General features: G+C 38.4%; 2 protein-coding genes across 4 annotated transcripts; both read left to right on the forward strand.

Annotated features, from left to right (window-relative positions):
- The first annotated feature begins 885 nt into the window (after positions 1 to 885).
- Positions 886 to 11378, forward strand: mgrn1a (mahogunin, ring finger 1a). Of its 2 annotated transcripts, XM_060860099.1 has the most exons (17): positions 886 to 1308; positions 1998 to 2116; positions 2200 to 2288; positions 2371 to 2517; positions 2941 to 3058; positions 4169 to 4235; positions 4337 to 4380; positions 4751 to 4798; positions 5173 to 5241; positions 5393 to 5552; positions 6244 to 6356; positions 6540 to 6766; positions 7654 to 7771; positions 9170 to 9215; positions 9417 to 9533; positions 10253 to 10295; positions 10474 to 10614. In XM_060860099.1, the coding sequence occupies exons 1-16, from the start codon at positions 1221 to 1223 to the stop codon at positions 10291 to 10293; spliced, it is 1611 nt and encodes a 536-aa protein (XP_060716082.1). In that variant the 5' UTR covers positions 886 to 1220; the 3' UTR covers positions 10294 to 10295; positions 10474 to 10614. The 2 variants fall into 2 exon arrangements, with proteins under 2 accessions (XP_060716082.1, XP_060716071.1); XM_060860088.1 differs by lacking the exon at positions 10253 to 10295 and having other exon boundaries at positions 10474 to 11378.
- Positions 11379 to 12275: 897 nt separating this feature from the next.
- foxj1b (forkhead box J1b) lies at positions 12276 to 15995 on the forward strand. 2 transcript variants are annotated; one of them, XM_060890517.1, is made up of 4 exons: positions 12276 to 12568; positions 12675 to 12737; positions 12862 to 13445; positions 14557 to 15995. In XM_060890517.1, exons 3-4 carry the CDS (start codon positions 12909 to 12911, stop codon positions 15364 to 15366), a joined length of 1347 nt encoding a protein of 448 aa, XP_060746500.1. In that variant the 5' UTR covers positions 12276 to 12568; positions 12675 to 12737; positions 12862 to 12908; the 3' UTR covers positions 15367 to 15995. The 2 variants fall into 2 exon arrangements, with proteins under 2 accessions (XP_060746500.1, XP_060746490.1); XM_060890507.1 differs by having other exon boundaries at positions 12276 to 12737.
- Positions 15996 to 27674: the final 11679 nt, after the last annotated feature.

Raw genomic sequence — 27674 nt, forward strand, 5'->3', positions numbered from 1 at the left:
ACGTTAAACATAAACGCGTAGTTTAATGTGTTAGTCAGAAACAATAAGATCGTTATTTACGTTAGGCGTTTTAGATTTCCAGCAGGCATACACGGGCAGGTTTAGGGTCCACATTGTTTTCTTAAGAACTACATTTCCCATCAGGCCACGCTTTGTTTGTAAAATCGTGTAAGGCTGAAATTTGTGAATGACGGCTGCTCCCGTCCAATCGCCATCCGAGTTCTTCCGCTACCTTGCCAAATATGGTAAACAAATCTTCCAAGACCAATTGAATTGCGTGGAGCGACATAAAAGTACAAAGGCACCATAAAAAGTGCTTTAGCGGTGACTGTCTTGCACTACATTTGCGCAGTCCGGTCAATGTTTATATTATTTGACTACATTAGATCAATGTAGATATATGTAATCACGGAGGTATCTTCCGAATTAAATGGTAAATCAATAGGTGTAAGTTTTAATTAATCATCTCTAACAGCTCTGTAGTTTCTATTGTAGTTCAAGTGATTTATATAATAGGGTTATATTTAGTAGTATGTTAGACACTTCAGATCATTTAAGTCTAAGGATAAACAGATTAAACGTTTTATTTAACAAAGGAAAATATTTTAGGACAGAGGATTTTGCCTTTCCGGTTTCATAGTAACATGTTTATTTATTTATTTATTTATTTATTTATTTAATTATTAACTCTAATAATAAGACATACAGTGTCTGGTCAGAGTGACTGTTTAAATGTGTTGAATCACTGTGGTATAAGAGGAATAAACTGTTCTGGCTGTTACAGTTAAATAATCCACATGATACATAAAGCGACAACAACAAAAAAAAAAATATTACTACATATCTTGATATTTACTACATTACCCACAATGCACAGCGCTACGAATTCACGTCTCGCGGCGTCGCTCGTGTTGTTTCCAAGTGACGAGTCTGGATCACTGTGGGATTGTTAGTAATATTGTGCACATATATCATTTATTTATTCGTCTTCTCTTTGTCAGTCGGCTCGAGTGGGTGTTCAACATATTTGATGTTCACCCTTATGCAGGATAGCGCTTTTTTTGGGATCAGAAATGAACGCAACATATTTAGCAGGAAAGATGGGAATGCATCTGTAACGGTGGACGGAAACATTAGCACATAAGCGTGAAGCTAAAAACAGTTACCTTCCTGCTTTCATTAGAGTTCCAAGCTTTCCAGCTGGACGTTACTGTTAAAACATGGGCTCAATACTTAGTCGAAGAATTGCTGGAGTTGAAGACATTGATATTCAGGCTAATTCCGCTTACAGATATCCTCCCAAATCCGGTAAGACTTTACTGCTCATTATATATACCGATATGCAAATGATATGCAAATTGTGACTAAACATTCATACCTGGCTAACAGTTTAGCACTGATTATGGATTAAAATGATGGATCCTTTTACTTTTTGAGAAGGACACAGTGATTTAAAGGCATCACATTTGTCACATACTGCATGCCAGGGGTTCTCCAGCTGTTTACAGACAGAAATCTCTCTCAGCAATACAGATTTAAACACTAAAGTTTCACATGTCAAGTACATTAGACAAAAGGAGTATGTTTTTTGTTTGATTGTTTTTTGTTTATTTTTTTAATTAGTGAAGTATATAAACAAAAAGTAATGTTGTTTTAAAATGATTTTTAACTTGGGCTATAAACTACAAAATGGTCTTTCTGTTCCTATGTGACAAGGGAACAGTTAATTAGGTTTCTAATAATATTTAGGTCATTATATTCATAGCAAAGTTCTTACTGATAAATCATGACACTAGTAGTGTTAATAGTGATCTCTATCACCATCACAGTGATACTGAAATCACAGATCCCCTGCTGTATATCATGCAACGCTGGATGTCTCGACCCTATTGTGAAATCCACTGACTTGCTTACCTGCTTAAACCTGACCTAACGTAAACTTTGTTTCATGCCATTGAGACCAAATTCATGCTGAATATTATAATTTCTTATTGCAGGAAATTATTTCACCAGTCACTTTTTTATGGGTGGGCAGAAATTTGACACCCCCCATCCAGAGGGATATCTGTTTGGAGAAAACATGGATTTGAATTTTTTAGGAAATCGACCTGTTCAGGTAAGACAACTGAATGATTTCAGATGTCCTTTGAGACCTATAAATATCCTCATACTAAAATATTTCCTTTCTTATTGTCCCAGTTTCCCTATGTGACCCCTGCACCTCACGAGCCTGTCAAGACACTAAGGAGTCTAGTGAACATCAGGAAAGACTCGTTACGGCTTGTTAGGTAGTCTTGTTTAGCATCTTGAGACCAATTTTCTGACACTAAAAATAAAGCTTTAGATGTTACCTTTGTAACTTGTATTCAGGTACAAAGCTGAAACTGAAAGCACTGCAGAGGAAGCTGGAAACGCAGGAGTTTTGTATGGCGTGGAGTTTTACTTTGACACTGATGCCAGGGTGGCCATCACACTATACTGCCAGGCATTTGAGGAGTTTTCTAATGGGGTTGCAGTGTAAGTACTCTTTAGAGTAAACTATACAAATTCTGTCGTGTTTTTCTACATTGTAATTGCACTTGAGATTATGCCCAGATCCTGCAGGTGATTGCTACAGGTCAAAGGAAGCATGTAGGTCATGTGAATATGCTCAACATACAGTAGTCTCAAAGTCCTGTCTGTTACCTGATCCCAGAGAAATACAACACTACTTTAGTCCGCTTCACTGCCATGGAAACAATTGCACACACAAATAAAAATACTTCTGAGCTTATACTTAACTTTTAACAGTCATAAAAAACATCTGGATCAAATATAGTCTATTCTATGTTATATGCAGTCTGATGGCAATGTGTACATTTAACTGTGGAAAAGCACTGCGCTATAACATTAGGCTGGGTGTCTGTAACATTTTTAATAATGATTATGTTTGTTTGTAAGCTATACTTCAAAAACCCCAGCCATGGCATCTGAGACAGTCTGCTATAAGAGAGGGATAAACCAACAGTTTTCTCTGCCGTCTTTCAAGATTGATTTCACTAGATGGAAACCGGAGGAGGTGAGGATCATAAATATTGAACATGTCAGCTTTGCTAATAGCTCTGTATTTATAAAACAAATTTTCACAAATTGCCTTCATAAGTTATATATTGTTTCTTTTAATGGTTTAAAAAGCAACCTCATTATGAATCTTGTACTGTAACAACATCAATTTAATAAGGGCCCCAAGAAACACACACAAACACAAATACATATTTGCTAATTTCACTAAAAACATGAGAAAGTATGAGAACACCAGACCGTCACATGTTAAATATCCCATTCCTAAACCATTGCTATGTTTCTGCAGTTATAATAATCTCCACTCTTGTGTGAAGGCTTTGTGCTAAATTTTGAGTGTACACACGAGCATTATTGAAGTCAGACACTGTTGAGTGGGGTTGAGGTCAGTTCTCTCTACAGGCCACTCCTGTACTTCCAGCCTTGGCAAGCCATGTCTTTATTGGACTTGCTTTGTGCTCAGGCGTAGTGTTGTGCTGGAACATGTTTGGAATCCTTCGATCAGGTGAAGGGAAATATGTAATGCAACAGCACACGGAGCCACTTTGTAGCATACGTTTACACATGTAAGGCTGATGGTAAGGTGTCCAGATAGTTTTGGACATATAGTTTACATAGTCAGTCTGTTTGCATTTGTTTTTCTGCACTTGACTTCTGCGACATCTTTGCAAACACAAATGATAGTAAAAATAGCTAGAGATTTACATATTGTTTACGTAGGAGAAAGAGTCTAATGAGCCACAAGGGGGTGGGTGTGGAAGCGCTTTCTGTGAAAATGAAGCCGAACAAACCATTTTACAAAACTGGAAATATTAATGCATTCAATGAACTGCAGATTTAAGTGCATAAGCTGACATTTCTGACCATTATAGTTTGACTACTAACCTCTCCTGGGCACCTGACCCAGACCAGGCCCAACTCAGCTTCCCAGGTCATCCCCTTGTGACAGCAGGGCTGACTGGAGTAATAGTGTCCACTGTGGATCTCCTTTAGATTCTGTGTTTGCACAAAGATTAATTTTTCTCACAGATTTTGGAAATGAAAAGATTTTGTATAAAAGGTTTGTGATTATATAAAGATGACTTATAATTAAAGTTCCTTTTCGTAGCTGAACTTTGACCTGGACAGAGGTGTTTTCCCTCTGGTGGTTCACGCAGTTGTGGATGATGGAGATGGTAGGTTTCACGACGATAACAGAAAAATTCTATGTAACGTCAGGTTTATGTCATGTTTCATTGGGATTAGTCCATTTGATTGATATTCTTTGCTGTTACAGATGTTGTTGGACACGCTCATGTGCTTTTAGCAGCTTTTGAACGGGTATGTAATGTTTTTTTGTTCTTGTATGAATATTAAATAGTATAATTAAAGAACTATTAGTTTTGATCCTTCATGCATCATCCTTTGATCTTTTATATGCCTTAAATACATGGACAAGTAAAAAAGGTTCAGAGATAGAACACATTTAGAAGTGTAAACAGGCATTCAGAAGGGAAAAGTGTATAACTGGATTTTGGTTTCGTTTTATCTACTGAGATGTGTTTGGCTTGTGAAAAAATAAATATGGGGTCCAAGTCTCCAAAATGTTTTTGGAAGAACCTGTGACTAAACTTGCATTAACATGATAAATGAGTCGTCTTTGTTTTCAGGGTTTTATTTTTCACATGTGATTTTGTTTCTTATTGTGCAGCATGTTGATGGCAGTTTTTCAGTGAAGCCTTTGAAGCAGAAGCAAATTGTAAGTGTGGTGTAAAGATGATCATTATTTATATTCAGTTTATATTTATTACACTATGTTCCTTATTTACTTGCTCATGTTTTAGGTTCAGCATGGTATTTACTTCTCAATTCTTTTACCACATGTAAATAGAGATCACTGATCCAAAAATCTAATTAATTAATAACTACTACTACATTTAGGAGACTCAGTCAGAGGTAGCGGTAGAGGGAAATGTGAGTAGAGCATGTACATGGATGCGTTCGACATGATAAAACTGTGTCTGAGCTGCACTGACTGCATATATGGTTAGATTTCAGGGCAAATACAAAATTTAGCTCTGACCTTCTGTTCCAATGTTAATAAGCTCTCCTTGTTCTGATGCCATCGTGCAGGTTGATCGCGTCAGCTACCTACTGCAAGAGATTTATGGCATCGAGAATAAGAACAACCAAGAGACAAAGGTAAATCAAGCCACTGTACCAAACTAGTGACAACGTCAATCAAGCAATAACCCATGAGCTTTGACTAATAATTTACAACTAGTTGTTATTACACGAATGAGTGTGTCCTTAATCTTTGTGTTCTATGACCGTATGTTTATTTTCCCATCAGTCTGTAGAAGATGAGAACAGTGACAACAGCAGTGAGTGTGTGGTGTGCCTGTCAGACCTGCGCGACACACTCATTCTCCCCTGCAGGCACCTTTGTCTCTGCAATGCGTGTGCTGACACACTACGTTACCAAGCCAACAACTGCCCTATCTGCAGACTCCGTAAGCATCTCATTAATCAATGCATACTCTTGGCTAATATTTGGAACCGGCCCAGTAATGTTTTCTTAGTGTGATGATGCATTCCAGCCAGTCAGGCAGAATGGATGAAGGCTGAATGGAACTTTCTCTCTTCTCTTTCTCTGGATTGTCTTTATTTATATTAGCTGGATGGGGTTGTAAATGGCTGTTGTTGATGTGTGCAGTACAGATTGTCTAGCTGACTTTTGAAACACAGTGACACCTGCTGGACAGGAATCGTATATTGTTGGGCAGAGTGGACCATACGAAAGGGATTTTTATTTATTCCTTCAAAAACATTCAGCACTCGATACCATTGGGTCAGAAAAACGTTTACACTTGAATTGAGGAGTTATTCAGGTTTGTGTGTTAACAATGATATGTGTTTTAAAAGTTAAAGAACTGTAGATTTCAAAAGTTACAAAGTGGTAGTTTTAAAGTGAAAGTGAAAAAACTATCAAATAGAAAGCCCCTGAGATGTATTCAGTCAAGCACATGAGAAACAAAGCCCTTTTGTTAAACATTTACAAATGTTTACCTCTTTTGTTGCTAAAATGAATCTGGTAACATTTGGGCTCCTTGTAAAGAGGGTGCAACAGCTGTGTTTGCTTATTTGTAGTGCATCAGTTCCTGGTCTCTTGTCCTTACATGGCCTTTTTCTCTTCTTCACTAGCCTTTAGAGCACTACTACAAATCCGTGCGGTGAGGAAGAAACCTGCAGGAGTGCTCTCCTCTGTCCCCTTCAGTCCGGTGCTGTCTCAGAGCTCAGACAACACAGAGAATTCGGTATAAAACTTTTTTTTTTTTTTTTGATTATTTGATTAATTATCCGTCCATCCTCTTTTTTTCTTGCTGTTTTTACAACATAATATAAACTGGCACAAATTTACAATTTGATACTAAACATAATCAGTGATTTGAGAGTGTTTTGATTCTGCTTACATTTTTACTGCTTATGCTGGACCGCAGAACTCTGAGAACATCCCTCCCGGTTACGAGCCTGTATCCCTGCTTGAGGCCCTAAACGGCGTGCAGCCTGCGTCTCCTGCTCTTCCCTCAGCCCCTCTGTATGAAGAAGTTCAGTACTCAGAAGAAATAGGTGACCCACTGACCCTGAGCATGAAGCAGCAGAGCACCGTGGAGCTCAGTGCAGATCCGCTGGCTTTGAAATCCAAACTCAGCAAGTCACCAGATGGGTAATGCCTTATCATGTAACTATTAAATACAGCAATCCATTTTTACTGGAGGTTTTACTGATTTCTTTGTCATTATATGTCATGCTATAAATCACCGCATAACACCAGCAATAATAATCAACTTAAAAAAATAACAACAGAAAATATTCATTCATTCATTCATTCATTCATTTTCTACCGCTTATCCGAACTACCTCGGGTCACGGGGAGCCTGTGCCTATCTCAGGCGTCATTGGGCATCAAGGCAGGATACACCCTGGATGGAGTGCACAATAGAAAATATGCCAAATATAAATAACAACTACAATTAGTTTGGTTAAGGCTACAGCTAAGAAAAAGGTTCTTAATGTCTGTTATGTTGCATGTTTTTGTGGCATTAAAATAAGCAACAAATAAATAACACCTTCAACATCAGATTTAAACCAAGTGAGTCTGCTGTCAGATTTCTGTACTCAGTTGGTCTACATTTTAAATTTATGGCATTTGGCAGATCCCTGTATCCAGAGCAACTTCAATTTTATACATCTGAGCAATTGGTGGTTGAGGGCCATGCTCAGGGGCCCAGCAGTGGCAGACTGGTGGACCTGAGATTCAATTTAATTGTCTATGCCGGGTTTATTAGAAAAGCTTTATATTCTACATGTAACCTTCACACACACGTGATTATAAACACTCAAAACCCACCTATGTTGTTAGTACTCTAATACCAGACTGAAGAGTGAGTATTTGTGATTTATATACAAATGTAAGTCAAGTCTGAACAGTCTAATCAGATTTATTCAAATATCTTTTGCAATACTCACACAGTGTAAAAATAAATAACATTTGCCCTTTTGTGTCCATGAGAGCCTTTTTTTTTGCATTATACATGGTGTTATTTTCTGCAGGTCTATACGCTCCCCCACATCTCCAATCCAGGAGGAGGAGGATGATGAGGAGCACCTGTCTGATCTATCTGATGCTCAGGTTCGACCTGTACGGCCCTACAGTCCAGCTCCTACTGAGGTCTGTTCTCACCATCTTGCCTACACACAGCACCCCTGCATTCTCACATGGTTTATTAATAACCTTATAGTTTTAACCAATGTACACTGTTGTAGTACTTTATTGAATAGAAGATTAAAGGAGGCTGTTTACAGTTTGTTGTGTTTGCTGTGATGACTTTTTTCATACTTATTTCACTAGAAGGAGTTCACAACGATTGACTACAAAATAAATAATAACAGCCTCACAAAAAAGCTCTCATACTAGAATTACATCTCACAGTGATTTACATAATATTTAAATATACATAGGTGACAAGGTAAAACAAAAAACTTAACTGTAATCTAATGTTACTCTTGAATTTTTCTATTTTATTAATCTTTGTATAATTTTAATCTTCATTCATTCATTCATTCATTTTCTACCACTTATCCGAACTACCTCGGGTCACGAGGAGCCTGTGCCTATCTCAGGCGTCATCGGGCATCAAGGCAGGATACACCCTGGACGGAGTGCCAACCCATCGCAGGCACACACACACTCACATTCACTCACGCAGTCACACACTACGGACAATTTTCCAGAGATGCCAATCAACCTACCATGCATGTCTTTGGACCTGGGGAGAAAACCAGAGTATCCGGAGGAAAACCCCGAGGCACGGGGAGAACATGCAAACTCCACACACACAAGGTGGAGGCGGGAATCGAACCCCCAACCCTGGAGGTGTGAGGCGAACGTGCTAACCACTAAGCCACCGTGCCCCCCAATTTTAATCTTTTTATATTATATTTATGTTCTGTAAAGCTGCTTTGAGACAATGTTCGTTGTTAAAAGTGCTATACAAATAAATTTTAATTGAATTAAATAGAATATTGTGTATATTAGCTTCCAAAAGTTTCTCTGTCAAACAGTGATGTGATGATGGCAGACAGTTTCCATTGGTGTTTAATTAAGTTAAGATGTGGTGACTGTGAAAGCCATGATATATGATTTACATAAATTACACTCGTTAAAGCATTCACTGAGACCTGAAACCCTGTGCATCTAAAATTCTTCCCAATTATGACCTTAAAGACATTTTAACTGCATGAAGAAAACAAGATGAAGTTTGATTAGTCAGAATAACTTTCTATTGTTTCCAGTGATCCTTCAGTCTTTTAGTTTGTCACCCATCTAAATTACTTGTATAAAAAAGAATAATAGAAAATATCTGAAATTAAAGCATATTACATATTTGAAATAAATAAGAACAAAGAAATGAAGGAAGAAATGAGACAGAAGGTTCTTTCTTAACTGGCTCATTCAGTTAACTGAGAAAACGCTCTGGTAACAAAAGGCATTGTTGTAACTGTGTACATTATTGTTTCAGCTGTTCAGTGCTCTAAAGCTGTTTTGTCCTTCCTCCACCAAATCTAGGCGACAGTAGATGGGATAGAATCCGATCCAGGATCCCCTAACACAGGTGAATCTGCATGGGAAAGAAAGGAGTTTATTTTATTTGAGTTAGATTGGCACTAGCATTTTAAATAACCTGTATTAGGATTGAAGTGTGATGTGTAACAGCATTTTGTGTGTGTCTGTGTGTTTCTGTGTCTGTGCGTTTGTGTGTGTCTGTGCGTGTGTGTGTTTCTGTGTCTGGGTGTGTTTCTGTGACTGTGTGTAGGTTCAGAGGGCATGTCTGTGGGGGTGTCTGTAAGTGAGATCCTGCAGGACTGCCACAGTGTGCGCAGCAGCCTGAGCCGTACTGAGAGTGATCCCTCTGCCGACCTGGCACTGCCTGGTGAGTGAGCTCTCCTTCATCATAATCTTCATAATCCACACATGGCTGCCAACAACCTCTAAACATTCTCTGAACACCCCAGCGCACTGCTTCTGTACAAGCTACGAACTGATCTTACACTTCCCTCCCTGTGTCAGTATTTGCTTCATTATTTATTCCCTTCCTGTGTCAATATTTTTTCAGCAAGTGTGCAAGGACTACCCCTTGTTTTACTCCTGGTTGCTGACATATTTAGTTTTTAGCTTTTAAGTAAAGCTGTTGAAGTTAACACATTGATATCAGTAAGTCTTGAACGCCTCTACGTTTATTTGTAACCTCTAATATAATTGCTCAACTGTAATTTATTGTTGAATGATTGAGAAAACCAACAACAGTAAATAACCATAAATTATTTAGTGTTACTGTGCATTACAATGAGAAAAGTCCAGATAAGGCACGGAACACTATGCACAACTTTATTTTACATCATCCTTAAAAGCCAGTGCATTTTACAATGCACTAAATACACTTCTTTCATTTTGTGCATTTGAAAGCACCATCCACCGAACACTGCAGGCACAGAGTCAACGTTAACTTTTAAATTTGCTAAACTTGCTGGATTTCTCTGACATCAAATTTGGCTTTGCCTTGCTTTTACAGTCTGATGCTTGTGTGCTTCTGTGCTGTTTCCTAACCTTCTCTCTGTTACTCTGACCTGAACTTACTCTCAACTTACTCAGCATCTGAGTCCTGGTCTACTGCTGTTGAAGAATGTTCGTAACGGTAGGAGTAGTACACTGAGCTATTACTTCAGCTGCTTTCACTTTATTCTTGTATGCATTAACAGCGTATGGCTTTTCTTTATATCGTTCTGCTTTTAAATATTAAACTGTTATGCTTATAGAAACTACCTAAATTTATTAATGTAGCAACATTCGTCTTACTGTAGTCCTCTTTTCAGGGTCATCAGGGTCCATTGAGAGTCTGAAGAGTCAGAGCACCAGCAGCTCCATCCAGCCTTTGCTCTGCCTCCCCAGCAGCCTGTGCATCGAGGACGAGATCCTCAGCCCCTAGCAGCACTACACTCCTGTGTGCCTCTGCATTAGCCTTTCTGCTTCACTCAAGAGTCTGCTTCTAAGAATAGCACAATCACTATTGTCTCTTAAAGCCATTAAGAAACACCACTGCTCATCTAAAAGGCTCAGACTAATGTCCCTCTGCTATGAACTACATATCTCCTATACACTGACATCATTTTCAGATGAATCTTATGTTTTAGCGTCTTCCAATCAATTATGAAAGCGGATACTTGATTTATATTGTCTAAGGGGGCTGGCTGGTATCACTGACGGTCCCAATCTAATGAAGAAATATCTCACTGCTCTGATCTCTAATTGTAGTGATGATTTTTATTTTAAGGACACTACTTTTTACAGTGATAGTGCAATCATATATGGTTCGATCAATTCACGTAGATCCATTTATTTCATTTTTTTTCATGTGGTTTTGTTTAAACGTATCGCAAAGTGAGCGCTAAGTCAAGTCTTCTACTACAAGATAACCATCAAAATATTCTCTTGTCTGTTGTATATGTCTGTTAGTCTATGTCTTTGGTCAAAGTGTTCATATTTAGATACTGTACACATGTCACTGAGCTTTTAATGGTCTTTTTATTTCCAAAAAAGGTTCTTGATATATATTAAGCTTAGACTAAATTGTTTTGGCCTGAGGTTAAATTTAATCTCTGACTGAAAGCCAGTCTAATTTATCAGAACTGTGGCTTTTTGGTGATCCGATGCTTTTACACCCTGTAGAATGAATATTGTATATTTGTATGTCGTTAAATCATAAAGTGCTGTACATGAATGCTTCCTGCTGTGCTTTCATTCAGTCGATCTGGTCCTAACATCTTGGATACACAACACATTACAGAGATTTCACATTCTGATAGAAGGAAGCCTATTGACCTTTTTGAAATTTAGGCAATGAAAATCCTTAAAAAGTTTTTTTATTCAGAAATGGATAACAACACTTAAAGAAAGAAATTAAGAATAATGAAAGAAACTAATAAAGAATGAAAGATAAAGAAAGAAGCAAAGACACAATTGTAATAAAAATATAATTAATTAGTAATAAATATGGGAGGCTCAGTGACTATATACTGCAGCAAGGGGGCGCTGTGGGCTCACCTTACGTAAACACCACGCGCACAAAATAACACGTTTGTCCGGTAAATAATCATAAGTAGTGACGTTTTTCACATTGACGTGTTCGTTATTGGCTTTGTGAGTGTAAAAAAAACATAAAAAATTCAGACGGGTTGGTGATAGAGTGTGTAAGGTGTAATGTGATCAGTCTCCCTCAGGCGGGCTGTGTGGCGGGTGACCTGTGCGCGCGCGCTCATTTAGCGCCTTTCCTCCAGACTTGGCGCGTGACTTCACCACACTCTCTCTCTCTCTCTCTCTTAGTGTAACGTGCGCGTGTGTCGGTTATAACGTCATTCACATTCAAATGATTAAAAAAAGAGATTAAACCTTAGCAGGTCTAGTTCATGTAAATACATCGTTTTACAGAAACAACTACAAACCCAAAACTGAAAAAAAAAAAAAAAATTGTGTTGAATAAAGCTTATAGTGTTAACTGTGAAAAAGTGCTTATTTGTCTACAATTGCACATCTCTCTTAATACAATGCACGTGTTTATATACCTAAAGCACTGAAATAAAGTGGTGCATCATGTTAAAAGATGCTGCACGTGCGCATCTCCATGGGCTTAAATCCACCTGTAATTCTGCAACGATTAAATCTATTGATTATCAGACTAATGCATTCTGACACAAATGTCCCTTTTGTGTTTTTGTGCTCGTATTCTGGTAAAGACACTCCCATCGGTGTATTTTCTCAACACGACGATACGCGACACTCGCGGCCCCAGACAGCCAATCAGAGCGCGAGCGCTTTTAAAGGGCAGTTAAGAGCTCACGCGACCGTTTTAAAGTCTGACTCCTGGTTTCCCTGCATTGTGGACCATGATGCGTTGGACCTGCTAGTTTTGAGGTGGATCTAATTTCTTTCGAAATTATGGAGTGACTGAATTTCATGCATCTCGTCTCCTTAAGAGTGAATGCACTTGTTGAGCTTTTTCTTCCTCCTCCATCTAAAGGACTAGCACCAGGGAAGAGGCTACAGGTTCGCAACAGGTTCAGCAATTCTCCCCATCGCCTAGGTAATCAAGCCTAATGCTCCTTTTTTCATTTGGAATCAAATCTATTAATAGTGCATTAATTAATAAAAATGCTAATTTAATTTTGCAAGCTCAGGTGTAATGTGTATATTTCTCCCCTCACTAGGAAATCCGAGACGTGTTGAAAATAAAGGAGATCGTGTCCCGATAACGATGCCCGTGTTGACGAGTCCAGATATCGCCAAGAAGTTCAAGGAGAAATGGATGCTGCTGCATCCGGAGGATGAGGAGGATGCGGGCGGCGCTGTGAGCTTTGATGACAGTCTCACGAGTCTGCACTGGCTGCAGAACTTCTCCATAGTGAGCGCGGCTCCAGACAGAGCGCCCGGGTTCGGATGGCGACCGCAGCAGCTCCTGCACCCGGCGGGTAGCACAGAGTCTCCCTCCAGCCCTCCTGCCGGTGACACAGCCGCCTCGGGCACTGCACACACTCCCGGAAATCCCGCCGCCTCCTGCAGCAAACTGGCCGGATCGAGCGTCTACACGCAGATGTACGGGCACAGCGGAGCTCAGCCGCATGAGGAGGTCGATTATAAAACTAACCCTCACGTGAAACCGCCATACTCATACGCCACACTCATATGCATGGCCATGCAAGCCAGCAAGAAGACCAAAATCACCCTGTCCGCCATCTACAGCTGGATCACAGAAAACTTCTGCTACTACAGACATGCTGAGCCCAGCTGGCAGGTAAAGAACATATATACTGTCATTTTCTTCAAAAAAGTTCAAAAGCTCTTTGCAAAGTGGTTTTTCGTCCAAGGGCTTGACAGACGAACACCTGTAGTTAAGTATAATATAATATATACTAATAAAGTATAATATAATACATACTAATATAGTATAATATAATATATAAAAATATAGTATAATATAATATATAATATAATAATAATAATAATAATAATAATATTTACATTTCTTTTTCTTCCATAATATAAAGTCAACCATACAGATGTATAATTTAAACCAGTGTAATTGCGTCCTATTCTAATTGATCTCAGGGCTATGTGTAGTAAAGTAAAGTCTTTTAGTAATGAGCTACAAATACAATGAATTTAAATATAAGCTATTATTTATTTTTAGTTCTTGTGTAGGACACAAAGAAACAAAAACAATACCAACAGTGAATTACTTATCTGTATATAGCCTATGCATGGAATAATAAGATAAATCCTACATAAAACACTTACATAAACAATAACAAACTCAGACCACCAGTCCAAGTCCATCCTTTCAGACTGTGCAGTGTTCACTGTGATATGTGTTCAGATGCTCAGATAAAGTAAAGCCTTAGCTGGGGACTGTAGCTGGAAACTGAACCCACTAAACCCAAGAGCCGTAGTGTATCCTGGGGCCTGTCTCTTTAATGATTGACCCCTTGGGGCAAGATGCTGGCAGCATGGCACAGCTGATCATAAGAAACATGGAGTGCTGCATTACAAGAGAGCCTCATTAGGAGCATTTGCTCTCCTGTACACACAACACTCCCCTCCCCCAGTGTTCATCTCCACCAGCACCACCCACTGCGCACAGTGGGCCAGAGAAACAGGACACCTCGACCCGCTGTACAGTTAGACCTTACAGGGGTCATTATGTAGGAAGCACAGCATTATTATAAATAAACATATTTTTTTCAAAAATGCGCTGCACTTTGTAATTATGAAGAAAATACAGTACGTTCTGGTAGTGCACATTATGTCTGAGTGTTTGTGTATAACTACTTGTGGTTTCTAAGAAATGAGTCACACATGAGCAAAGGTACATTTCTCCTTAATTAACTAATCCCAATCTCTTGCAGAACTCAATTCGCCACAACCTGTCTCTGAACAAGTGCTTTATGAAGGTCCCCAGGCAGAAGGATGAGCCTGGAAAGGGAGGTTTCTGGCAGATCGATCCCCAATATGCAGACATGTTTGTGAATGGCGTCTTCAAACGTAGGAGAATGCCTGCCACAAATTTCAGCACCCAGAGACAAAACAGAATTCTGTCCTCTTGCTCTCCTTACAGCCCTCAGCGGAACCCACAAACTGGATTGGATAACTATCAAGAACCTTTAGCAGGAAGCAAGCGCAAACAGGCCTGTCCCAAACGAGGGGGCAAGCTGGGGAGAATGTCCCAGTCCCCCCTGTTAGCGAGTGAGATCAAAACATCAGATGTGCTCCGGGGAGATTTCGACTTGGCCTCGGTGTTTGATGATGTCCTCAGTGGAAATGGCAGCACATTCGAGGACCTGGACATCAATACTGCACTGAGTTCTCTCGGCTGTGAGATCGAGGTGTCCTCTCAGAACCAGCATGGGTCCACTGTTTCCAAATGGTACAGCAGCGAGGATGAGCAGGCTTGTGCTTACCTGGAAATGAGCAGCATGATGGGATGTAGCATGGAAGACTTTCAGCGCCAGCAGCAGCCGCAGCAACAGCAGATACAGACCCATCAGCAATATTACGAGGGACTGGCACTGTTTTCAGATCTGCCTCAGCCTCAGCAAGTCTGGGAGGTTAAAGAAGAGGCACAGGCCATTCCTCTATCTCTGGATCAGGGCTACGGTCTGTGTGAAGGATTTTTCTCTGAGATGCATATGTGGGAGAAGGGAGAGGTGTTTCTTTAAACATATGCACTGTTACTGCTGGTCTGCTGGCCTGCTGACTTTTGTTTTGCTACATTAGCATACTGAATGTTTCAAGAAAACTGTGTAATTATTCTTTTTACTTGCTTTGGATTTTTTCCTGAGAATCTATGCTAAAATGATAATGTTGATAATTATACTTATTCCTTTTTGAATATTTTTAAATCATGGTTGGATTCTGTAACACGCTAATGACTACTAAGGAACATATCAAAGTAGAGGCAAATTTTCTGTAGATAAATCGATTTAAATCTATATTAATTTTAGTTCACTTGATATTTTAGATACCGTCATAATATGAACGTGATATTTTTACACCTTAAAAAAAAAATCAGATATTGGATGGAAAGGGGATGCAACAAGCCAAAGTGCTTTGCAGAAATATTTTCAGAGATTTTCAGAAATCCAGCACAAGCACTTTGAGGCAGTGTTTAAGTTTCATTCCTGTATATCACCCTTGTAATTTATTTGATAAAATGTGAGTTGAAAATGCAGTTTCGTTGTTTGTTTTTTCTTTCTTTTTTATAATTCCTTTCTTTTTTTTACATAAGCTGTTTTAAATGCCATTGTCCTGATTTTTTATTAATTGTTAGGAGCAATATCATGTTAAGGCAAGGACTGTTTTAGATTTGTATTTGTATTGAGTTACCTAACATGCAACTTGAATCTAATTATATCCTGTACTTGAATAAAACGATCAACCATCTCTGCAGGTTGTTGTGTAATTATATGTCAGACCGTTTCATTCTAGTGCCATTTCGACCTTGTTGCTCATTATAAACATATTATTTATTTACAAAACTGTCCATAGTTGGTTTAAAGGTAAGTCCCTGGGATTAAAATAAATCTCCAACAATAAAATATTTTTACGTAAGAGTCTCAGCATTTAAGAACGTCCACCATTTACTATTTTACTAGAAGGTTTTAGGTTCAATTACCATTGGCCTCCTCATGTTTCTTTCGCCCCAGCATCTTTTAGGGGACATTTAAATAAATAAAGTATCAGCCGTGTGTGTGTGGGTGATACCGGTGTCTACTTTATATGCTTTTATGTTGGTGTTTCAGCTTTCTGGGTTTTCTGATCAAACTGAAACATGGGTTTTAAACGTTATCATAATTTGGAAATTTCCAATGTTCACAAAACCAACTCATTATATTTTAATAGCTTGGATATTGATCACAGAGCCTGAGTCAGTCACTCCAGCTGAACATGATGCCACACACAGGTCATCATTCTATACCTGTTTCCCTGCTCTTGTGTTTTACTGACAGACCAGTTTACATATCAACAAGGAAAGTGCAAATATGTTTCAGACATGTCTGGACTGGTCCACCTCCTTTAAATGACTTTTAGTTGCACTGAATAAATAACCGAAAAGGAGTCTGTGTGTGTCCCCCCCCAGACCTCTGCTGTGCTGAACCTTACGTTTATGGGTAAAACAAGAATATGGCTGGACGAACTCAGCACTGATAACCTTTTCACAAATCATATTCATGAACAATTTTAAAGTTCAAGAACAAAATAAAAAATGGTCATGAATGTATACATTGGGCTCTGGTTTGGGATCAGATAGTGTCTAAAAGTGACCTTTACAAAAAAAAAAACATAAAAGAGGAGGAATCCAAATAGAAGCAAGTATTCTATTTAATTATTTTTGTATATGCTTTGTTTTAGTCTCCAAATCTCACAATTGGAAAACATTAGCAGTGAAATTCCAGTGCATTTGGGGCAAAAAGTAATACTTTCACATTTTAAAATCTCTTTTTAATGAAAAAGGATAAAAAGGAAAGGATTATACAATCACGTTGGCGCTGCCTCCTTCTTCTGGAGGTCACTATAGGGACCCCTCTGGGTCCGTGGTATAATTCACATTCCTAGAACTTCAGGGAGAAGCAGGGATGCTTATTCCAGCTCCCTATGGTTAGGCTAAACAAAGCAACGGTGAAGCATTTCCTCAGTATTCATGTTTGTGTTTGCTGGATCACCGTGTGGAGAGGATAAAGCACACTAACCTGATGTGCAGCCCTGGTGACATAGCACAAATGAGTTAGAGCCTTGATGATGGTGTGGGTGGAGAGGCTAAGGAAGCGGAGGAGGTGATGAGCACATCCCATGGGAGACATTTTTATGTGGAGGTGGGCTGGAAGAGCTCCTTGGCAGTACAGATAACATTATCTCCCCAGCGGCACAGCCTCAGCGCTGTATTTATATGGGCCACAGTCTCTACTCAGTCCCAGCAAGCGGACCTGTCAGCAGGAACAAGGGCTGCTGTCACGGCAGGGCTGCCCAGCATTGCTTTATTTCCCCCTGGGCGCGGCTGGCAGCCTCTGATTACAGGTGTTATGTAGGGATGCCAGCCAGAATTCACACAGAGAGACAAGGTGGCTTTGCTGTACAGATTGCAAAATCCACTGCACTCAGCATCAGCTTTATGATTAGGAATGTAAAGTCACTTTTCATTGCTATCTTGGCTAAGTTGTGTAAAATGGCATTTCATTTCATTTAAGACAAGGAACTGGATAAAAGTAAAACAATTTGAAAAGATGAAATTTTATTCCCACAGTCTTATTTGTCAACAATGATGCAAAAATTGGTGTATGTAGACGTACGCGTTTAAGGACAATTTTCTTTTCTGGTTGTCTTATCCAAAGCAAAAAACACATTTTTCTGTGTTTTTTTAGACATTTCTTCATACAAGTGAAAATAAATAATATGAGTTTGTGTCCAACTGAGAAGACTTTTCATTTTGAGACACTTTCCTTATCTCATTTAGAGCTTGACTAAACCACACCAAACCCCTTTATTCTAGTCTGGATTGGGGGACCCCCACAGTACTAGGTTAAAGGGCAAAGGTAATTTTGGAAACACTTCTTTAGAGAGCTGTGATGGGACGATGACATTTAGTGCATGAGAGATAAAGCCTTTATGTCTCCTGCACCATTTGTTCATATTTATTGCGTTAGACCACTGCACTTATTGCAAATATCACTTTGACAACTCTTTCACAATATATAAGGCTATTAATGTTATTGTAGATCTGGTTTTGCCTTATAAACCATAAATGCTGTGATATTTATATAAGAAACTACAGTTGAATCAGTTTTCATCATCAAACTTTATTAAACAAAAAAAATCCTAAATATAACCAGCAAGGTGGCGGTATCAAAGTCAACCTTCAGAGTCATGAAAAGTCATTTTCAGATACGTTTTATTCCACAGTTTCAAAGAACAGACTTTGATCCAGCTTTAACAGATGTTATAAAAGCATAAAAGAGTCTCTAATCAGTTCTGATTAATTTTGTCACTGATAAATAAGAGAAATTCTTATTGAAACTCTTCAGTCTATTAAAAAGTCTATCAGTCTATTAAATGGTGTTTTATAATAATATTAATAACCTAAAACAGCTGACTTATATAGGCAAATTATGAAAGCAATATTTAATTTCATATAACAATATTTAATACCATATATATATATATATATATATATATATATATATATATATATATATATATATATAAATAACATTTTTAAAAAACATATGTTTAGCAATTATGCAAATAAAAAAAAGCTGTCTGAGTATATTTTATTAATTATTACCTTGAATTAAAGAATAAGAAAAGAATTCTAGTCTAGTCTACTCAAAGTAGAATTAAAGTAGAATTGATTTCAAATTTAATTATCTATCTTTTCCAAAACTTTGTCAACGATCAAACCAACACATCATTTTTTTTTTATTATTTTAAAATATTTATTATAATACATTTAATGATTCGTATACAGATTTGAAATCAGATTTTAAAAAAAAAATTCAGATCCTTGATCACAGCAGAAACCTTGTCATTTTGGCTGAACTGCAGTAAAAGGGCTGCGCTCACACAAGACTTTTACAAAACCACCCTTTGTTGGCACAACATTTAAAATGCAGAGCCTGTGCTTTATGCGTTTTTAATATGCTAATTATATCTTTTGTGCTGAAACTGTCCAAATACAAATACATATACAAGCTCGTAAATTTGGCCAGCTGTTTACGCCTCTGTGACAAAGTCTGTGTAGCAGGGCCTCAGCGCATAGACATGCAGAACACTTTGAAATGCTTCCTCCCGCACAGACAACAGACAGCCTCTGCTCACACATCTCTCCTTAGCTAAACAAGTGTTTAAAATATGCTGCATGTGGGCAGTATGTGGGAAGTATGTTTTTTCCATGAATAAAGATTGTATAGCTCTGTTTACTAATTATTGCAATCAACTGTAATTATGCAGTTGTGTTATTATTTTTTTTTATTATTATTACTATTATTATTATTACTACTACTGAGTAATGTATACTTGTATGTACTGTACTTTATGTTTTGATGATGAAGTGAAGGTCGACATACTATAAAACATGTAAAAGTTTACATGATGAATAGATGAGAATTTCAGCATTAGAGAACTGTGATAAACGTTTCATTTCCACGTAATGCTGATAGATCACATGTACTAGTAAATTAACTCTCGGTGTTCAAGTGTGTCTATGTGTGGTTAAATGAACACTGAAAGTGTCAGATCAACACTGAGGATTTTGCTGTATAGAAAAAGATTGAGCAGTGATTGGAATTTAGAACGAGCTCAGAGTTCTTCTAAATGTCACTCCTTCCCGCCTCTTTCATCTACTCTGTGTGCCATAAAGTGGGCTGCAGACTAGGGTGCTGGCTGGCAAGCTGGCTACTCAAAAGCATTCCTCTGGGGTCTCTCAGGTCTCTGGGGCTGAAGGGGGGTGTGAGTGAGAGAGAGGAGGAGAAGAAGAAGGAGGAAGAGAGAGAGAGAGAGAGAGAGAGAGAGAGAGAGAGAAGCCAGAGGCCAGCATGTTGGGGTGTGCAGGACAAGAGGCACCATCCTGGAACTTGGCCACACGCTGTGCCCAATGCCAGGCAGATGAGGGGAAAAAACTATTTCAACTCCTTTCTGTTTCCATCCAAAGTACTTGTAACAACTGCTTTTATGCCACAGAAAACTCTCATTTTCTGCCATTTAAGTATTATGAACCTGAGAAGGACAATTTTAATATTAAAGGGTTGGAAATTCAAATTCACAGTACAGTACAAAGGTAATGTAACCAAAAAATTAAGAAACCATAACCTACTAATACTTTGTGATGGTTCAAATTTAAGCAAATTGCATTTAAGTATTTTGTTAAATATTTCTTTGCCATACAGTGCCAGTTTTTTCTATTTGATAATAGGCAGATATTTGTTATTTTATTATGACCATAGAGAACTAAATGAACAATGTTTGGAAATCTTTTCGGATTGCCATTTTTAGGCGAGTAGAAAAATCTGCATTTTGTAGACTACACATTTATGTGTGAACACCTTTATCCTGCTGTATGCACATCCACAGCCCTTTAACTCATTCCCCCTCCACTCCTTTGCTTTTCACTTGCCTCTTATTTGATTAGCCATGCTTTGGCTTTGTGTGCTGCCTCGCATTTAGTGCTTGTGAAGGGCAATTCAACACCCTCTCTGTAAGCCAGAGCTCCATCTCTCCTTGTTAAAGGCAGTGGCGTGTTAGCTTGGCTCTCTTGAATCAGATCCTGCTCAGACTCTGTCACCTGCCTCCCAGTCTGTCCACCGCCTACACAGGCTGAGGGAAAGCTCATTAGCTTTAGCGCTCACCCTAACTGGCAGCAGAATTAGCACATGGTTGCATAAACATGACGCTGCTCAGGGGAAACGTGAGACATGGCTTCCATTTGAGTGGCTCCCTTCTGTCCTTCATTATTCATCACTCACCTGAGTACTATGTCCACGGACAAGGTGGTGACAAAGCCATTATGAGTCTAGACACACAGAGACCTGAATTAACACCTTATATACAACATTGAGTTTTTTTAGTCTGATCAAATTTCTGTCTATGACATACTCAAGTAATTATTAGAAAGCAGTGTGTAATGAGGGACTATATAACCTGGCATTGTTTGCACTGTGTTTCTGTGCTGCAGCAGGATACTTGTTTGGACACTTGCAAAATGTGCAGCTCATGTTCTTCCTGGAGGTCTGTTGCTTCCCTGTTCCCATTTCACTCCAGGGAAAGGGATTTGTTGTTTTGCTTGTTGAATGGAAAGATGTCATCCCTTTCATCAGTAGTACATGAGGCGCTCTCTGGAGGGCTCCCATTTTTATGAGCCTTTTTTATGGGGGTGTCAAGCCCCACGGCTCCTGAGTCCACAGGGGATTTGGGAAGCTTCAGTTTGGGAGAAAAGTCAACTTGTGTTAAGTGTCTCTATCACTCTCTAAAAGTGCAGATGTAAGATCTAACAAGACACAATAGTACATTTTTGATTCTAAAAATATATGCATATATTAACCACATACATTTATATTTTCTCATTAAAACATTCCTAAAGTAAGCCAATAGTCATATTAGACTACACAGTTGGCATTATAGTCAGTGTGAAGGCTGAATCAGAGAGACTGTGGACTGGAGGTGGAGGTATACCTGCTGATACCTGAGAGAGGGGGAGAGCAAACACCACCACCAGGGCTTCATTAAAACTGATTGGGCCCACAGGGATCACACCTGTTCTTGGAAGGTTTGGAATCAGTCCTGCACACATGCGCAGTGCTTCAATCATCAAGAGGAGCAAGGTTAATGCCCTACAAATACAGAATCAGGACTACATGACTGCAATGGACTCTACAAAAAAGCAGATATCTCTGGAGGCTTTAATGTGTGGAACATTTCAATATTTCCCTTGATGAGTCTGCTTCCTGCTTCCTGTCCATAATTCACTGATTCACCCCTGACATTACCATGCATAGAGAGCACATCTCATCTAACACTTTCACTGGAATCCGTGTCCTTTTCTTGCAAATCATGCAATTTTTTTATCTCTGAAGACAGACTAAGTGTGTACATCTGCAGTGCCAGTGTTCTAGATGAGAGAACATAGAAACACACACACACACAAAGATTGTGTATGTGAGAGAGAGACAGAGAGAGTGAGAGAGAGACAGCTAAATGCACAGTACAGTCAGTATAGTTGCATGGCAGAGCAGTAGGGCAAACCACTGACGAGCTGAAGCCTGCTAATTGGACACATGAGGCCTGAGGTGAGTAATAACTCTCTACTGAGAACAACAGCACAGAGCTGGGAAGTGCTGTATAAAAAAATGTCTTTGTGTGTAGCCATGTGTTAAACATTTTACTGTTTATAATTAAATCGATAGTGTTTGACAACACAGAACACATCACAAGTGTACTCAAGGAAAATAATGTAAGGCCATGCCTTAATCTGTAGTCTTTCATCTTGCTTACTTGTTATGGTAGGAAAACACAGTCAGAATGGAGAGTCTCTGCTTTAAGGCTACAGCTTCCTGCTTCCTGGCATATAAATTAGGTCATATATTTTATATGTTCATATGTAAATATAAATAATAAAACGTCATTGTCATGCTTTTTATGTCCATTAATAGAGAGTAAGTCCATTCAGGTATTTAATAAAAAAATGATTCACCTAAATGGCCTCTTAATTACCCTTGTGGAAGCCAGTAGAGGGGTAAAGGTATGATCTGTTATATCTCCAGGGCTCTGGAACAGACCTTACCATGGCCATTTTTAAGTTTGTCCTGAGATGCTACAATGACTCTCTGGAGTCTGTGGTCCTTTGAACAGGTGCTTAATGACAGGATTGGGGATGGGGGTGATGGTCAGGGGTTGGGAGACAATGTTACAGTAGGTGTTGACAGGAGAGAGGAGCTATTTTGCTCATGTTTTGCTGCTCTTCTTAGTCATTAAAGTTGTCCACTTAGTAATACAGTGCTTAGTTTCTCACAAAAGATATATATCTATAATTCTATACTCACAATGTCAGTGAAAGAAAGTGAAAGAAGTAAACAGTTGCTTTAATGATTTTGATTAGAGACCATCCAAGAGCTGTCTTTGAAAAACAGCAAGAGAGTAGCTGTTTCCTACATTAAATGCGATTCAAATTGCACCTTAAAATGTTTAGGACATTTGGATGTGTTTGAATATCTGATACAAAAAGCAAATTGTGCTGAAAGTCCAATGGCTGAGATGTTCTTTTGTTGCTCTGTCATGAGGGTTTGTCCCACTATCCCACTTGATCCACAAAAAGCAAAAAAAAAAAAAAAAAAAAACTATTTCACTTTCTGATCATCCCAAGCCTTTTGCAACTCCTGTTTGAATTCACACACTAGCCAGTTGGGTCTGGCTGAGGAGAAAGTTCTGTTCTTCTTAATGAGCCGCGCTGATCCTATGCCAGATTACACTCTGTCCAGAGCTGCACTCTCTCCTTGTAGTGCCAATTATGCAGAGTCTCAATAGGACTGGGCTTTTGCAAAGAACAAATGATACAATGTATAGTTCACATGCCAAATATATCACATAGTAGTTTAGCCACAGGTCAATGTGATGTGTGATGGATGACACCATAAACAATAGTTTGTAAAAGGACTGAAATGTTGTCAAAGAAAAACTAAACCCTAAGCGTTCATGAAGTTTAACCTGTATTTGAACAGGAATTAGAGGAATCACTTATTTAATTTGCTGAAGTTGATGGATGAGCAGACTTCTCTGTTTCTGTAGTGAATGCCTTGTCTCTTGTCTGCATGTACTCACATCATTGTCTTTGTCCATTTAGCATGGTGTATACAGTGGAGTAGATGTCTTGGGAATTTTAACTCTGTCTGTTGTTTGTGGAATTGTGTCCCATTGGGATTTGTGACAGGTCTGTACTACATATGGCCAGACTGCACTCTTTATTCTAACTGACTGACCAAAATAAAGTTCAGAAACAAAAAGCCAGACAGATCTATGCTATGTTGGTTAGAATAGTTAATTTGTTCTTGTAATAGGCAACAGTTAAGTTGTTGTCAACAGGCTTGAAATACATTTGCTTTGAACTGGTTGTGTACTTTATATGCAAGTCCCAGTACTTTGTTGAAATAAACAGTGATTAGTACAAATCAGTTTATTTATTCATTCATTCATTCATTTTCTGTAACTTCTTTGACCACGATTGTGGTAGATTCAGAGCATTTACAGGATAACTGTATATAAGAGAGAGTATGGCATGGATGGGATGTCAGTCCCTCACAAAGCACCAAACACACAATCATTCATATCTAAGGGCAGTATTTTACAATTAATTGAAAACCGCCTTTCTTATGGCCTAAAAATGGATGTTACAAATTCCTCCAATCTTTGCCTGGCTCCAGATAATGAATACCATAATGTGATGACACAGGAGGTGCTGTCTCTCTCTGGCCTTGTACTTTTGGGCCTCCCAGCCTGTCCACTATCCCTAGATCTTTTTATGTGTATCCTGGCTCCTCAGACCTCCTTTAGCTTCCCTTAGCATGACAAAGAAGGCCTGCTGTGTTACCTCCCAAGACCAAGTTTGGTCCACCGGTAGCCTCATTTACTGGCGCAGCTCCCGCTGCATTGTAAAGCTGTTGTTAAGAGTCTGGGCAGGCTGGAAAAGCCTAATTTTAAAGCGGAGACAATGCATGCCTGCTTTACCATATAGTGGTATGGCAGATAGCATGCACCGTTAGTTTTATGTGACAATCCAGACTTGTGTTGGCTTTTTAAAAGCACAGGACACTGGTTACTTTTTTGGTGCATTACCATTAAGAAGGTCCTAGAACATGCCCTTGTTTATGCGACTATGTTTTAACTTAATGTCCTACAACTCTTAGAACCCTGTGACAGACATTAAGTCTATGATCATTTGCTGGTAAAGTTATTGGCAAGTTTTTCAAAGGCTTCTGGCAGGAATGTCGAAATCTCTGGAGGTCACTTGAACAGGTATTTGAACTTGGTTACATGCTGATAGACAAACACCCTTGCAGACAAACACATGATTGCCCTATTTAGAGTGGCACTCTAATAAAAATCAGCAAAGCTGTAATTTCACTGGCAGGGCATTGAAAGTGCTTGGTCATGATTGGGTAAGAGCTGCTTAAAGAGAGACACGCTCTCTGCCCAGGTCCTAGGGGTGCGCCATGGACATGTCTGAGCTTGCCTTTCTGAGATCATGCCAGCGTCAGGCGTCTAACCAGATCTCACTTGATGGTCAGCATATGACCAAGGCACAAAACACTGTGTACATAATGACTATAGAAAAGAATTTAATTTATTGACTAGAGCTCTCAAATACCATCTTATATGAAAGATCCTCCAATTTACAGGTTACTAACAACACATTAGAGGTCCATTGCAGTGAAGTGGAGTTATGAAAAAACAGCTTACTGATTCTGCCATTTACCAAACACTGGATCTGGAATGAATGACTACAAAACAGTGATTTCTTAACTTTAAACTTATAGAATCATGAGAAATGTCACTAAATTCAAATCATTAATATCATATGCTAGCAAAAAATAGAGCTGTTGTTAAGGTTGAAACAAACCGAGCCAACCATGCGAAGAGGAGATGTATAGTAAAATGAATTGCTTAATTTCCTCGCATCAGTTACTTTAGGAAGTAAAAATGTTTTGTATATCTCTACACATAAAAACAAGCTTAAAATGATCTAACATCTAAACATCTTTCTACAAATATCTAGATATTTATGTCTTAAATAAGGTCTGCATGACAGTTTGAGACAGACCTGCAGTCTCAGTGGACATTTTCATTCTAAATCACAACTGGACATAACCCAAGCTTTGATGGGCTTGAACTATCAGTGTTCATAAAACAGAAAGCAATTATGACAGTTAATAGCATTTATGGCAGAATTTTTTTTAATTGGTTCACCCAGAAACTTAAATCTTGAAATGCACCAACCATAAACATATTAGATCTCACACACTAGAGAGAATAAGACTAATATAAAGAGTATTAGCTTAATATCTACTGTAAGCATGTCATCCTAGCCAGGGTCAGAACAGCTCAAGGTGGGAATACATGTCAGTTACACGTCAGAAGGGCACCTTGCATACACACACCTTAGAGTTTTTAGAGAAATTAGAGTAGGCATGTAGCTGGCATGTTCATGCAATCGGTAATTTTAATAGTAATCCTCAGGTACTTAATTTTAATCTCCTTTTTATCATGGATGATTAGCATTAATGAAGCTCTTCAGGATGTTACTTAATGAGTATTCTTAATCTAAATGTAAATCAGATGGACATCACTGTATATCTTGCCATCTTTTAAAAAGAACATTGTTATCCATAGTACAAGCTGTTCTTTAAAATTAGTTGTTGTATCAAAATTAGTGTGCTGAGGACTCATTTTAATGAAAGGAAAGGTTTGAGGCTTTCATCCAAATCAACCCCCTGAAGCATAGTGATTCTAAATTCTCTAAAAAAAACAAAAAACAATTGTGTGGCAGTGTGCAATTTCATAAGCTTGAGGAAACAGTGGCTAACCTGAGACCAAGGCCATACCTCAACCCAGGGCAAGTCTACACTTGCCCTGTTTACTGATTAGACATGTAATTTGTGTGCAGGAACAATGGTTCCTCTCTAAAACAATGCTATGTGTGCTGTAGGATAGTGTTGGGGAGGTCCACTCTTTAATGGGTGCTTGACTTTTCCGGTTGTTGAAAAGCATTGCACCAGAAGTGGATTATTTTTCATGTCTATGATTATAGTGCTATTGTTGTGTAAAGCTGAAAAGTAGTAAAACTGGTATTTTTTTTTCTTCAAAAATAATTCATGTCAGTTCCTGAAGTCTTGAAGTTTATAGACTAATGTTTCCCTAAAGAATCAAGAATGAATTTGTAGTATATTGTAATATATAATTTTTCAAGGCACCAAACCTGTCATATGATTTTAGTTATGATTATATGTTATAAAAAATCCTATGTTTGTTAAGGATATATTTTAACACAAAATCTCACTACTTTGTGAAATTTCTTTACGATATAATACAGCATCAGAGTAGCGTTGTAAACTGGAATCTTTAAGTTATTATTTAATTACTAACTGAATTAACATGTTTAAATGCAACAAACCTTTATGCCTTTTATATATATAAGGTCACTGATCATACCAATGAGAATATATGCATCATGTTTAAAATGTTGCTAATCAAAGAAGAGCATTACCTAGTATTATATTTACAGGCAGATCACAAATAGCAGAATACCTAAATGGGACTAAAAGGCACTAATAAAGGTTTTTTGTTTCAAGAAGACAAAATCAGAGCTGAAAATGACTACAATTAAGACTGAAAAATTGATGACAGTCAATCCAGCACAGTGACGTTAACATTTAAGCCTTTCTTTAAAGATCTTATTCATATTTAGCTCCTTTCACTTGTCCATGTAGAT

This window comes from Tachysurus vachellii, chromosome 2, assembly GCF_030014155.1.
Source record: "Tachysurus vachellii isolate PV-2020 chromosome 2, HZAU_Pvac_v1, whole genome shotgun sequence".
Classification (NCBI taxonomy): Eukaryota; Metazoa; Chordata; class Actinopteri; order Siluriformes; family Bagridae; genus Tachysurus; species Tachysurus vachellii.

What these genes read in the sequence shown, in the direction of transcription:
- mgrn1a (XM_060860088.1), top strand. Translation starts at nt 1,221, where the DNA reads ATGGGCTCAATACTTAGTCGAAGAATTGCTGGAGTTGAAGACATTGAT. An exon ending in TAGGAAATCGACCTGTTCAG is followed by an intron (nt 2,117 to 2,199) that starts GTAAGACAACTG and finishes TTATTGTCCCAG; the next exon opens with TTTCCCTATGTGACCCCTGC. An exon ending in TCCAGGATCCCCTAACACAG is followed by an intron (nt 9,216 to 9,416) that starts GTGAATCTGCAT and finishes GACTGTGTGTAG; the next exon opens with GTTCAGAGGGCATGTCTGTG.
- foxj1b (XM_060890507.1), top strand. Translation starts at nt 12,611, where the DNA reads ATGCATCTCGTCTCCTTAAGAGTGAATGCACTTGTTGAGCTTTTTCTT. An exon ending in CAATTCTCCCCATCGCCTAG is followed by an intron (nt 12,738 to 12,861) that starts GTAATCAAGCCT and finishes TCCCCTCACTAG; the next exon opens with GAAATCCGAGACGTGTTGAA. An exon ending in ATGCTGAGCCCAGCTGGCAG is followed by an intron (nt 13,446 to 14,556) that starts GTAAAGAACATA and finishes AATCTCTTGCAG; the next exon opens with AACTCAATTCGCCACAACCT.